Genomic DNA, 13224 nt, shown 5'->3' with positions numbered 1-13224 from the left:
AAGACAGGGCATAGAGAGAAATTATTTAACCTTCTTCTATCAGTACTATCCACATTTTTATGCCTTTTGATCCTTGTCTTCTTCTGGAGCAGGTGTGGGTATCTATTGCCCTCTTGATGTTCTTTAACTGTAAATTCTCTAATTCCTTACTATTGCCCATGTTGGCTTAGGATCACACGATATACTGGCTAATGGATTCAAAGAGCTGCAGTCCCCCCTCCCCAGAAGTAACTTCCCCAAGTGGTGTTTTGGGCTGAGGGATTATGTCATCCTAATGCATAGTTGCATTGTTACAGAAAGTGTGATTCTTACTTTAAGAAAAGGAAGTGGAGATCAGAAGTGAGGCAGGGGATTGCAAATTAGGTACTGGAGGAACTCGTGTTGCCACAAGGAGGTGAACAGTTATGAATAGTCTACAATGAAGTTATGGTACTGAGTTGTGACTTGTAATTTTTCAACAAGTCATAATATGCATGTGGAGTAACTTTGGTTTTTCCAGATGTTTTGGACTACAGTTCTGACACTGTCTTAGTGGCTGGTGGGAGTTTTAGGCCAAAAGATCTGGGCCAAAAGTTCCCCACCCTAATTTGCGTGAAATTATCTCAGAACTATTACTAATACTGGTTTAGCATATCTGGCAAACTGCCCATTCCAGCCTCCTTGGGATAAGAGACAATGTCATTTTAACAACATTAACAGCTGTTTCTTTCTTTCTTTTTTTAATGTGAAGAATAAGTACAGGCTGAGTATCCTTATCTTAAATGCTTGGGACCAGAAATGTTTGGATCTTCTTTTTTATTATTTAGATATATTTGCACATACATAATGAGATAACCTGGAGATGGAATCCAAGTCTAAACATTTTTTCATATACACATTATACACATAGTCTGATTTTTCCCCATATGCAATCGGGTTTCAGATAGTTTTGACTATTTGTGAATTTGTAGCTGTTGCTTAAGAAGATCAGCCTCTTCACTTCCCCTCCTCCTCACCCTTCCTCCCAGCCAGCCAGCCAGCCAGCCAGCCAAAAGCAATACTACATTCCACTGCTGTGCCAAACTTTGCATCCTTCTCATTTCCAAAGTCCTTCCCCCTTTGAATCCTATTTTGCAGCCACCACCAGGGAGGATCCAACTTCTCCCCCCTCCTCTTCCTCCCCCTCTCTCCCGGCAATACCTTCACTTTGCTGCAAACATTGTCTTCAAAGTGAAAAGACTTTGGAAATAAGGAGAATGCAAAGTTTGTCAAAGTGGGGGAGATACAGTGTTGCCTTTGTCTGGCAGGAGGGAGGGGGAGAGGAGAAGATGGATCCTCTACAGCCATGACTGCTAACATCAGACAGAAAGTTGAAGCACTTTGGAAACGTGGGGGAGGCTATGTGTTGCAAGGTCTTGGTGGAAGAGAACTCTTTATCATTCATGTTAGGAGGGCTAATATATTTGTGTTTTTTGAACGTTCGCCGGGGTCCTCAGCTCCTACCCCCTGTGAATATGGATGGGTGACTATACACATAACCTGAAGGTACTTTTATTCGTAATATTTGTAATAATTTTGTGCATGATGCAAAATTTGTGTACATCAAAACATCAAAACCAAACGTATCACTGTCACAGCCATCCGTTTGGGCAATTCTGGATTTTGGAGTATTTTAGATTTTGGAATTCTGGCGAAGGAAGACTCAGTCTGTAGAGCAGAACATGGAGGTAGCACATCAGATATGGGGAGGAAGATAAATTGTAACCCTGGGCAAGACCTAATCTCCTCAATGATAAGTGTGATGTTTGTTTCTTCTACAGATCCAGTTTCTGCTCACCATTACCCACACACTCAGTGCAGCTGTGAAACCATGTGGATTTCCACTTGGTTGCCTCATTTTCCAGTCCTCATACATGAGCACACTGGTCATTCTATTTGTTAACTTTTATGTTAAGGTAAGTTGAGTAAGAATGATTATGTGTTGTTGTTATTGTTTTAAATACATTTATGCTTATCTACTGTTCCTACTTTTAATGAAGCCAGGATTGATTTCTTACACCTTTCCCCCATGACACTACAAGGAATACCAAGTATCTTGCTCATTACATTGAAAATGAGGTGCACATTAAGGACTTACAGTTGTACCATCAGCATGCATGTTTCACACAATGGGATCGTGTTTCCTATAGCGTGTCCAATTCTGCAATGTTAAGAACCTTTGTCGGAGGCCTCTCAGTTGCCTCTTGCTCTCAGGAAATGCACAGGAAGCAACTACAGCAACAAAATCAAATTTCTCAGCACTAGCAATATACAGAATGCCAAGAATGCTAGAATCCCCAAAAAAGACTGAACTAGAATCCACCATATGCCTTTCAATAACTATACTTTGCCCAGCATGTAGAAAATCTAAACAAAAATGATGCTTCAGCACCTGGAGTCCAATGCTAATTGTTTGCAGTGCTAATTGCAAATGACCAGCACCTCCAGATGGAAATGTGCATGGTCAGCCACATCAGAAGTGGATCCAGGAGGCACTTAAACCAGGTCTGATTGAGCATCCCATTGCAAATGGATCACCTGCTTTTCTGCAAAGATTTCTGTGTGTATGTGTGTGATGGAACATAGCTAATATATTTAATTTAGCATGAGACTTAGCTGTGTTTTTGGAGTGCAGAAGGAGCTGCAATGTACCTATTGTTCAGGCCCTTAGAAAGGCTTTTTCATAACAGTTTTCTGCGTAATCATATCTGGAGGGCACCAGGTTGGGAAATATGGAATATTGGCATTCCAAAGCTAGTTTTGCAGAACAGAGACAAGACAAATGTAGTTGTTTCAGTAGCACTGGCTGTTCTATCCTTGGGAAGAACAGCCCTTCTCCTTAGATAAGAAAGCAATATAGTTTGAATTCCAGAGGAACACAGTATCACTATAACAGAAGCAGCTTAGCCTGGGAAGAAAGATAATGGGGAGTTATGTGAAACAGGTTAACATAACAAAGTACAGTTATGATTTCACAGCTCTCTTTCTTCCAAATCCCAAAACTCTTGCAAATTGAACACTGAACCATGTTAGCAACATTGTTATGCCAACTGTCCTCAGGGATGTAGCTGGTATGCATGAATAAGAGTATTACCCCGCAAAATAAGAATTCTGCCCTCCCATAACATAAACTTTTTTTCTTTTGAAAAATGTTCTCTGGTGATTCTTATATAATGGAGTATTTATATCATCTTGTGAAGATGATTTGAAATCATTTGTGAGCTGTCCTAAATTAGGATCATGCTTTTGCTGTATGATTGCCTACATACGTTGCTAAACATAAGCAAAGCAGCACATACATTTTCCCCCAAGTTTGTTGTTGTGTGCCTTCATGTCATTTATGACTTGTGGTGACCTTAAGGTGACTCTATCATGAGGTTTTCTTGGGAAGTTTCTTCAGAGGGAGTTTGCCATTGCCATCCTCTGAGGCTGAAAGAGCGTGACTTGCCCAAGGTTATGCTGAGGTGGGAGTTCTAAATATTTATTTAAAGCATTTTTACTCAGCTCTTTAACCAAAATGGTTGTCAGAGTAGCTTGCAAATATCAAAAAGACAGTGTCTTCATAAAAACTTTAAAAAATGACACTTCAGGAAAAGGAAAGAAGGAGTGGGGAGGAGAAAAGAAGGTTCAGGCACCTCTTGAAGTTGCCATTCTTGTGACATTCAGATAGTCATTATAATACATAAATTTACTTTTTCTCAATAAGACTTAGCTGCTCTCTTATCAGGAGAATGTCAGCTCTGTAGACATATAAAATTTATAATATTTACATTCCTTAATTGTTAATTGACTGTTAAGTGATAAGCAGAACTATAAGTACACTTCTGAGAATGAGTTATAGATTTACTATCCTGGAAGCCTCAAATAAACCTCTGACCTTGGCTATTAAAATTACTCTTCAAATAACCCCTTGACTGTGAGTGATAAGTCTTCAACTCAACATTTGTTTATAAAAAGTCATCCATGCCATGTTAGGCAGTAAGTTGATATAAATTTTCAAAATGTATTATGAAATTTCCTTGTCATTTATTAACACAGCAATTACTTTTTACTTAGTTTTCTAAATTTTTAAGGGATCCAGACCTAGTCATGGTTAGACCCCCCTGAAACCAGTGGACTAAATTCATGACTAAATTGTCCAATTGACACCAGTGGTCTATTCAAGGGTTGGACAATGTGCAGCCCTCCAGATGTTGCTGGAGTGAAAGGCCCAAGAGCTTTAGCCAGCATAGCTAGTGATTGGGAATGCTGAGAAATGGGAATCTACCATCTGTAGAGATGGGTGTTTTGCCTGCCATGTCCAACACCACCTGCAGAATCATAGGGTTGGCGATCCAGTCCAATTCCTGCCATGTAGGAATATACAATTAAAGCACTCTTGACAGATGGCCATCTATCATCTGCTTTAAAACCTCCAAAGGAGGACACTTTACCACACACACCACCTTAGAGATGTATTGTAAGTGTAACTGAAATTAAATCTTAAGCATTCTCAGTTGCTTTTGATTTGAAAGAGGTGTTTGCAGTTTCTCAAGAAAATCACCCTAACCTGTGTAGAAATGCTTAGTCACACCAGTTTTCCACTTAAAAGGTGTGCCATGCTCTTTACTCCATCTCTTCTCCCTTCCCTTTATAAAAAGATATAGGTTGAGAAGGTCTGCTTGTTCTTTTCCATACCTTCTCCACCTCAGATTATCTCTGCAAGCCTCCTTTGCTCCAATTATGAGTTTGGGTGGATGCCTAGGTACTCAGACATGTACAGTAGTTCCAGATAGTTTGATTTTGAAAAGAAAAAAAAACCCACTTCTAGCACCAAATAGTACAGAAAACATGGAATTGCCAAAGGATGCATTAAGAATTAACTATAAGAAAACTGTTAAAATATATGTGACATTGTCCTGTACAAACTTGAGACATAATTAAAACATTCAAATCGGATCACTCTTCTTTTTGTTTTCTACTCTCTTTCCCCAGACATATCGGAAAAGACCTTCAAGAGTTGACATGAAAGAGGTCCCTCTGATGATGGAAGTCAAGAATGGATTCCATAAAGACTACTTAATGGCAGCTAACGGCACTCTGAACAATAAAAAAGCACAATAAGAAGTAGAATTTAATTATTACATTGTAGTGTACAAAAATCTTTCTCACATCTCCCTCCTTTTTTTCTAAAAAAGAGAAAAATGAAAAAGACTAAGTTGATCAGGCCATCATACACAACCTTAGTACAAGCTTCGACATAGCTGCATTACATTGACCTGTCCTTCTTCGTACTCCCTGTTTAACTCCTTGCTGATTACTTTATAATCAGTCATTTTTACTATTTTCATAAATGCCACTATTAATATGATGAGGGCTGTTATCATTTCCTTCACCCCAACAAAGCCACAGTTCTGTCATTTTTGACACAGGCAGAATGTTTAACAGTTGTCCCCCAGAGACAGGAGGTGCACCCAATCTTGACTTCACTGGTGCTCCTCCAAGTTGAATGGGAGCTTTTGCCTTCAGAGGTTTAGCATTAGCAGAACTTTTATATTTCTTGAAGCAGCTGCAAAAGGGGATCATCCCCCCCCCCCAAGTAATGGATCCATTGGCCACCCTTGTCCCCCAGAACAGAAAGGCAGGGTTGTGCTTTGAATAATGGTATTCTAACTTTTGAAAACTAGCAGCATAGTACATGCTGGTTTACAAGGTTATTTGTTGTTCTGATATGCACCATCATCTCTGTATTCAGGAGAGTGTATATTTTATTACATCTGCATGGTAACACAACTTTCTCTCTATCCACTTCAAGTTTTATACATTGCAATTTTATAGATTGTTTGGGCAAGAAGTCACTTGAGTCCTTAAAAGTTTTTGTAGGGCTAAAAAGGCTAACTACTCTTATCACTAGTTCTAACAAAACCTTAAGGAATTTAAAATATATGGTGCAATAGGATTTAATTACAAGTTTCTGACAACCAAGGCATCTGAATTGAAATGGCACCATCTTATCCAGGGTAAACATTGTGGGGCCTTCCAGAAGTTGATGACTTTAGCTCCCAATATCCCTAGCCAGCACAGGCAGCAGTGAGGGATGTTGGGAATTGTCATTCAACATCTGAAGGCTTGAACAATTCTTTCCCTATTTAAAAAAACACAATGGTAGGTGCCACCTTCTAAACTGGGGTGGGAATCATGCAGCACTCCAGACATTGATGACTGCTACTCCCAAGTCAACATAGTCTGTGACAAAGAATGCTGGGAACTGCTATTCAACAAGATCTGGAGGGCTGCAGAATTCCCACCCATTTGAAAGTCAGTCTTGCTTTGCTGGCTAAAGATAAACATGTTCAAATGGTCAATGTAAATGTTTCAAGCTGTAAAGCCCAGAAACAGAACTCTATCCTTCATTTTTGTGGGTTTTTCGGGCTATGTGGCCATGTTCACAAAAAACTATGGATGCCGGCCATGAAAGCCTTCGACTTCACAGAACTCTATCCTGATTGTGTCAGAGAGTCAAATCACAAAAATTATTACATACCATCTTTTACTCATTCAATTACCCAGCCAATTCCCTGGCTCTAAATGTGGTTTTCCTCACCCTGCATTTTACTTTTCTGTGGTTTTAGAATTAGGAAATAACTTAGAGCATACGAAAGGTGCCTATATAAAGGTAAGCATTATTACAGTGCGTATCACATCACACAGTTGACAAGACCTATAATACAATCCAATGTAGAAGGAAATTTTACCAATTTTAGTAGGGCTTATTTTCTAGTAAGGCTACATAGATCTGTAGTTTTAAAATGAAAAGGATTACACAATAATTTGGATGCATTGTTTTAGGAACTGCTCCTGTTCCACAGCAAATCTCCCAATGGAGCAGTTTTTTCCTATTTAATTTTATTGGAAGTGGGTTTATGCATGATCCATACATGCTTTGCCATTGAACAGAGCTGAAACAAAAGGTACTTGAGGTATCACCTCTGACTTTCGAGAATGCTTCCTCCTCTCCACTGTTTTAGACTGCAACTCTCATAACTACCTAGCAGTCAGTGGTCAAGAATGATAAGAGCTATAATCCAAAAGGTAGAGAAAGCACCCCTTTTCAGTAAAGTAATGCAGAAAGGTTCTATAATGATGGATTAATTCAGCACATAATCATTTTCAGACACAGGTGAAAAGCTAGGGAGCATTAATGTTTAATGCCAGTAGCCACATGAGTTTTGCAAGAAAGATGTTTTCAGTAACTCTAAATTCAATCAAATTTTATCTAAAATATTTGAAGATAGGAATTGGCATTCCAATATAAGATTTTTCATTCAGTGTCATGATATAAAGTACCTCAGTGCAGGCATATATATCTTTTGAGTATTTAAGTCCTGACATACAAGGGAGAATAAAAGCAATCAATTTCTCCTCACTGTGGGAGAAAAATATTTCTCCACAAGTATTCTTCATGTACTTGACCATCCAAAGTGTTGGGTAGGAATTATTGTGAAGTTTGAGATGTTCAAATACTGGAAGAAAACTGTACAGAAATCTGTTTTTATTAATGGTGTTTCCATGACTGTTTTTAACCTGTAAATGGATAATTGTAAACGTTCTTTCTCGGTGGCATGGGACAATCCTACATATCTTATTCATGACAAATCTGCTAGTAATACTAAAACTGTGGTTGTTCAATGCTACTGGTAAAGTTCCTTCCGCTTGATTTCTGAAACATAACTACTAGAAATGGTTGAGTTTTATCCAGAGGCACACTTTAAGGCAACTGAATGTGTGTGGGAGAAGCCCATCATGACAGACATTTGTGTGTGTTGTGTGCCTTTGAGTCATTTCTGGCTTATGGAGATTTTAAGGTGAACCTATCACTGGGTTTTCATAGCAAGATTTTGTTCAGTGCGAGTTTGCCTTTGCCTTTCTTTGAGGCTGAGAGAATGTGGCATGCCAAAGGTCACCCAGTGGATTTCCTTGCTGAGTGGGGATTCAGACCCTGATCTCCAAAATCATAGTCCAACACTCAAACCATTATACCATGCTGGCTCATGAAATGTTTCTGAACCATTTAAAGGATGCCATCTTAAACATGACAGATTCCATTCAGTTTGAGAGATCAGGGCCAGCAAACATTAAGATTCTGCCTCTTCTTCTTTTGTAGGTTTTTTTAAATGCTTGGTGGGGAGGAGAACACTGCCTTACTCAATCTTTCAAAGGGCTGAAAAAAATAAGCAATGTTAAAATTCACAACTGCTTGTTAAATGATAATCAGAAATGCTCTGAATACATAAGTCATAAAATGCTGCTGTTTTGAACCACCCTTGCGATTATGACTTTTTAAAAAATTACTGTAAAAATTTACCTTGGAAAATAAATATACATTTTACAGTCAGCCTATTTCTCTGTTTTCTGCCATGAGAGCTCTAGTATCTCACCAGACTACATTCCCAAGGATCCCATTGGATGGCGCCATTGTGGTTAAAGTGGAACAATAGCACTATAATTGTGTAGTTTGAATGGTCCATGAACCACTGCAGTTAAAGTGGAATAATGATGCTGTTACTATTGTTGAGTATGAGTGGAATAAAAATATACCTCTTTCTCATGTAGAGAAGGGATAACCTTCCCACCTAAATATAGGCTGAATTGTCCTTATTTGGGATTCCAAAATAACCCCAAACCCAAAATCAGTGAGTCAATCATGGATTGCTGAGATAGTGACACCTTTGTTTTCTGATGGTTCAATGTACTCAATCTTTGTTTCATGCACAAAATTATTTAAAATATTATGTATAAAGTGTATATGAAACAAATGAAGTTTATGTTTAGACTTGAGCCCCATCATCAGGATATCTCATTATGTGCAGTCTCAGACTCAGTCTTTAGGCCATGAGCTATTGCTGACCTAAACCTAGAAGCAGGAAGTCTATTGTGGGAGATCCCTAAAGCCATAAGAGGGGTAATGCTTTTTCTATCCCTCCCCTCCCCAACACATTATTCTAAGTGGCAGATAAAGTGAATAAAAAAGGGAGATGTGTTCATTAGGGGTGAGAATTATGCAGCCCTCCAAATATTGTTGCACTGCAACACCTATTATAATCCAAGCCAGCACAGAAATTAATGAGGGACAATGGGAGTTGCAATTCAACAGCATTGGAAAGGCTACATGCTCTCCATTCTTGCTCTTCACAATGGAAGGGACATCTTTTCGAGGTGGTGACACCCTGACAGTGCTACCTGGCAAACATTGGGCACTGAGCCAAAAGCAAGTCTAAATGGCATAATGCCATTTAGGAATATTCTAATATTTCAGCTTTACAAGAGATGTTTGCCTTGTTTAAACCCTGATCAAGAGACTGACTATGCCCAACCATGAGAAGAGGCTGACCTCTAGTGTAAACTGAACAGAAAGGAACTGTAGGTGCAGTGGCTACACATAACCATCACAGAAAATTTGCTAGAGCTCAAAATGGCAACATTTATTGTATATACTCATTTATAAGTCTAGAAATTTTAGTCAAAAAAATCAACCAAAAAACCCTTGATCAACTTATCCATAGGTCAATGTAGGATCTATTCCTTCTGAGTGACAAAAGGCAAGAGCATACGTCATCCAAGAACCTAAAAGAAGCACTGACACACACACACTCCCTTTTTTTTTTGCTGTGGCCTTTTTGAATACATGAGCAGGAAAAACAGCAGATTTCTTTGTCGTTTTCTTTTGCTTCATCCTTTATATCCTGTGCTACATATTTCCTCTCAACACATCCATGGGTCATATCAAAATCCATAATTTTGGCACTAAATCCTGCCCTTATACTTATGTATGAAGCCAATGAATAAATGAGTATATATTGGATTTACTGGATTTATAACCCGACATTCTCCCAAAATGGTATTCAGCACAGCACTTCCACCCAAGCCAGATCTATCTATAAAAGCTTGAAGAAGTTACTACAATGCCCCAAGTCTTCTAGCCATAATGGCTACTGCCCATATATGCTGGAGGATTCTCAGAGTTACAATCCTAAACAGCAACCTTTCCAAGTTCTGCTGCCAGGCCCGTGGATGGATGACCTTACACAATAAAACAAAACACTCTCTCTCTGGGTATGCTGGGCCAATGATACGGATACAGGCAATGAAACATATATAATAGCTGACACTTTGCAATGACAACATCTTGGTTTTCAGTTTTCTGAAGAACTGACAAAGGTGCTCTTTTGTGAATAATGCCTGACTCCAGATATTTTCACATTCTAGTAAAGTGGGATGCAACTGCCTTGATACTTGGGGAATTATTCAGAGCAAAATGGAATGATAAATTCTTTTAACAGAGAGCAAGGACAAGCTAAACTTAGTTTGGAATGTGGGCAACAGAAAGTGGAATTGGATGGAAACATGTGATCAAAAGGATTTAAAAAACACACTTCAGATACTGTTTTTAATTTTGCAAAATTACACAAAGCAAGTGGGATTTCATCCAATTAAATATGGGAAGAAAACATTCTTAAGAGTGTGTCTTCAGTTTACATTTTTTAAAAAACTGTAACACACTGTTGAGTTCCAAGGTATAACTGACTTATGTAAGGATGGAAATAAATCATGATCTGGAGTGGCATTTTAGATGCCAGCATTTCAACAATCTATTCTACTGCAAGGGAAAACCCCTCAATACCACCCCCTTGTGGGAAAGGAAAAAAATCACTCATTTAAGCCTTTTATTGCAGTGAGTCATGCAACAAAAAACTGAAAGTATTTTATTCAGTATCTTTTTAAATACAGTAATGTGATCTGGACACATTTAGATTTGATGATGAGTCCAAGTTTTCATGGTGCAATTTTAATTGGTAGGAAGCAACAACAAAAGCTTGGCTTCACAATTCCTTGTCATTTCCTACTTTTTGAAGCTGTGAAAAAGAGAAAAATCAGTATGCCTGAGACCTTCAGTTTGAGCTTTGGGGTCCAAAAGTTTCAATAATGTAAAAGTGCAATTACTCAAAGCACAATTAATTTTAATATCAACCTGATAATTAAAATATCAAAATATCAAAATCAGTATGGTATGCTAATATTGGGAGTCAAGCAGGGAGAAATTTCAGCATGCACAAAATAGGTTCATCCAACACCAGATTAAAATAAGTCTTAAAAACAATATGAATGCTTTACATAACAATTCTGAATGGTGTCTGGTGAGGTCTTCATATGTCCTGTGCTCTGCATTAAAATCAGTAGCACAGTTATAATTCCTAAGAAATAAAGCAGACAAGGAAGGGAGGAAACAAGCCATCAATGGTATAATGCACTAGACAATGATTTTGGAAGGGGCAAGACTTTGGGACAGACTCAATGGAATAACCAGGAAGGTCCCCAAACAGGAGCAAGGCTGGCTTACCCATTGTGAAGTGAAGTAGTACTATGTTTAAAGTGGATCACCACATAAGACTGTTAACTCCAAAATCTAACATTACTTAATTGTATCACTACTATTTTGCATGCTCCCTGTGTATATATGTAGATTTACTGTATATACTTGTGCATAGGTTGAAAAATTTTGGTAAAATTTCTGACCCAAAAACCTGGGTCAACTCATACATGGGTCAATACAGTATCAAGCCTCCCCCCCCCCCCCCCCCCCCCCCCCCCCCCCTATCTTCTGAGGGCACAGCCACAGTGGGGAAAAGAATGGAGGGCTAGTGCTGGCTCCCCAAGCCTCGGTCCCCTCCCTGGCTGCCCCACAGGAGACAGCCAGGGTAGAGGGAGGATGGAAGACAACCATTTGCCCCCTAAGCCTCATCCTCAACTTGATTGTCTCCCAAAGGAACAGCTGGGCTATGGAGAGGAGGAAGGGTGGGCGCTTGTTTCTCAAGCTTCCTCCCTCGCCCAGCTATCTCTCAACGCAGCTGGGCTGTGGAGGATGGGGAGAGAAGGTGCTGAGAGTTTTACCCTTGACTTATCCATGGGTCATATCAAAATCTCTAATTTTGGCACCAAAAACCTTCTCTTGACTGATACATGGGGTCAAGTTATAGTTGAGTATACATGGTATACATTTGGAAGTATCACAAGAGTCCAATAGGGAGACCTGAACATTAAAACTAGATATGAAGTATTAGATTAAGGATTGTCCTCTTCCTTCATGAAAGCATTTCATCCTTCTTCTTCCTCACTTGTAACTACTGATGCAAATTGAAACCTTTTTGTCATTTGCCATCATGGGTCCAAAGAGTGGGTGCATAATTCTCTCTTTAAACTCCTGATCTTGAGAACAATGTAGTGAACTGTGAAGCTGTTAAGTGGCAGTAGTGTAGTGGACAGGGTACACAAGGAAGTGCAGCTCCAAGCCTTTTTTTTCCTCAGAAGGATTCACATCTTAAATCCTGTTCACAAAATATTCAGGTTTGATTATAGCTGCAGACACATACCTTTACATTTGGGCTGTGCTGTCCAAGCTCACTTGTTCATCCAGCACTGAATCCATAGATTTTATCCTAAAACCAAGTGTGAAACAGATACAGCCATATTATTTATCAGTTTGGCTCCTCCAGCAGCAAGTACAAACCATAGAAACACTTAGTGGTATTGGATGCTAGTATTAATATTGAGAAGGCTTTCATTTTGCTATGCCTGCCCAATCTGTACACAGCCATCTGCATAGGTGATGCTCTGGCATTCAGGCATGTGCCACCATGTCAACTGCATAAACTGCCAGCATGAGCCAAGACTGACTGGTGAGTTTTCCCTTTTTTCTTTTTCTTTTTTTTTGTGTCCCTATCAGTGTAGTGAGTGTCAATGAATAAAACAACAGACTGAATGGTACAGCCTTGTATGGAAAAAGCTTTCCCTGCTAAGCAGTGTGTAGATACCGTATTTTCCGGAGTATAAGATGACTGGGCGTATAAGACGACCCCCAACTTTTCCTGTAAATATATAGAATTTGGGATATATTCGCCGTATAAGACCGCCTCCTTAAAAGCCAAGGAGGGAGAAGGCCGGCGGCCCTCGCGCCAGGCCGCGGCACTCCTTCCCGGGCTCCGCGGGGCCTGGGAGGAGGGCCAGGCCGCGGCGCTCCTTCCCAGGCTCCGCAGGGCCTGGGAGGAGGGCCAGGCCGCAGCGCTCCTTCCCGGGCTCCGCGGGGCCTGGGAGGAGGGCAAGGCCGGTGGCCCTCGCGCCAGGCCGCGGCGCTCCTTCCCGGGCTCCACGGGGCCTGGGAGGAGGGCCAGG

The 13224-nt window shown here is 39.9% G+C and overlaps 2 protein-coding genes across 3 annotated transcripts in view; one reads left to right on the top strand and one right to left on the bottom strand.

Moving 5' to 3' along the window:
• The window catches only part of ELOVL2 (ELOVL fatty acid elongase 2), a 71333-nt gene extending 62941 nt beyond the window's left edge, over positions 1-8392 (top strand). Inside the window, exons 7-8 of the mRNA XM_042463382.1 lie at positions 1800-1934; positions 4993-8392. Coding sequence (XP_042319316.1) covers positions 1800-1934; positions 4993-5121 — 264 coding nt within the window. The 3' untranslated portion in view covers positions 5122-8392. The remainder of the gene's footprint in view (positions 1-1799; positions 1935-4992) is intronic.
• A 2434-nt stretch (positions 8393-10826) lies between these two features.
• The window catches only part of LOC121927681 (synaptonemal complex protein 2-like), a 22175-nt gene continuing 19777 nt past the window's right edge, over positions 10827-13224 (bottom strand). For both annotated transcript variants that reach the window (XM_042461500.1, XM_042461501.1), the window contains 2 exons: positions 12426-12491; positions 10827-10910 (listed from right to left, as the gene is read on the bottom strand). In XM_042461500.1, coding sequence (XP_042317434.1) covers positions 12428-12491 — 64 coding nt within the window. In that variant the 3' untranslated portion in view covers positions 10827-10910; positions 12426-12427. The remainder of the gene's footprint in view (positions 10911-12425; positions 12492-13224) is intronic.

The sequence above is a fragment of the Sceloporus undulatus genome, chromosome 4 (genome assembly GCF_019175285.1).
Source record: "Sceloporus undulatus isolate JIND9_A2432 ecotype Alabama chromosome 4, SceUnd_v1.1, whole genome shotgun sequence".
Classification (NCBI taxonomy): Eukaryota; Metazoa; Chordata; class Lepidosauria; order Squamata; family Phrynosomatidae; genus Sceloporus; species Sceloporus undulatus.
This window is presented reverse-complemented; position numbering and strand designations above follow the sequence as displayed.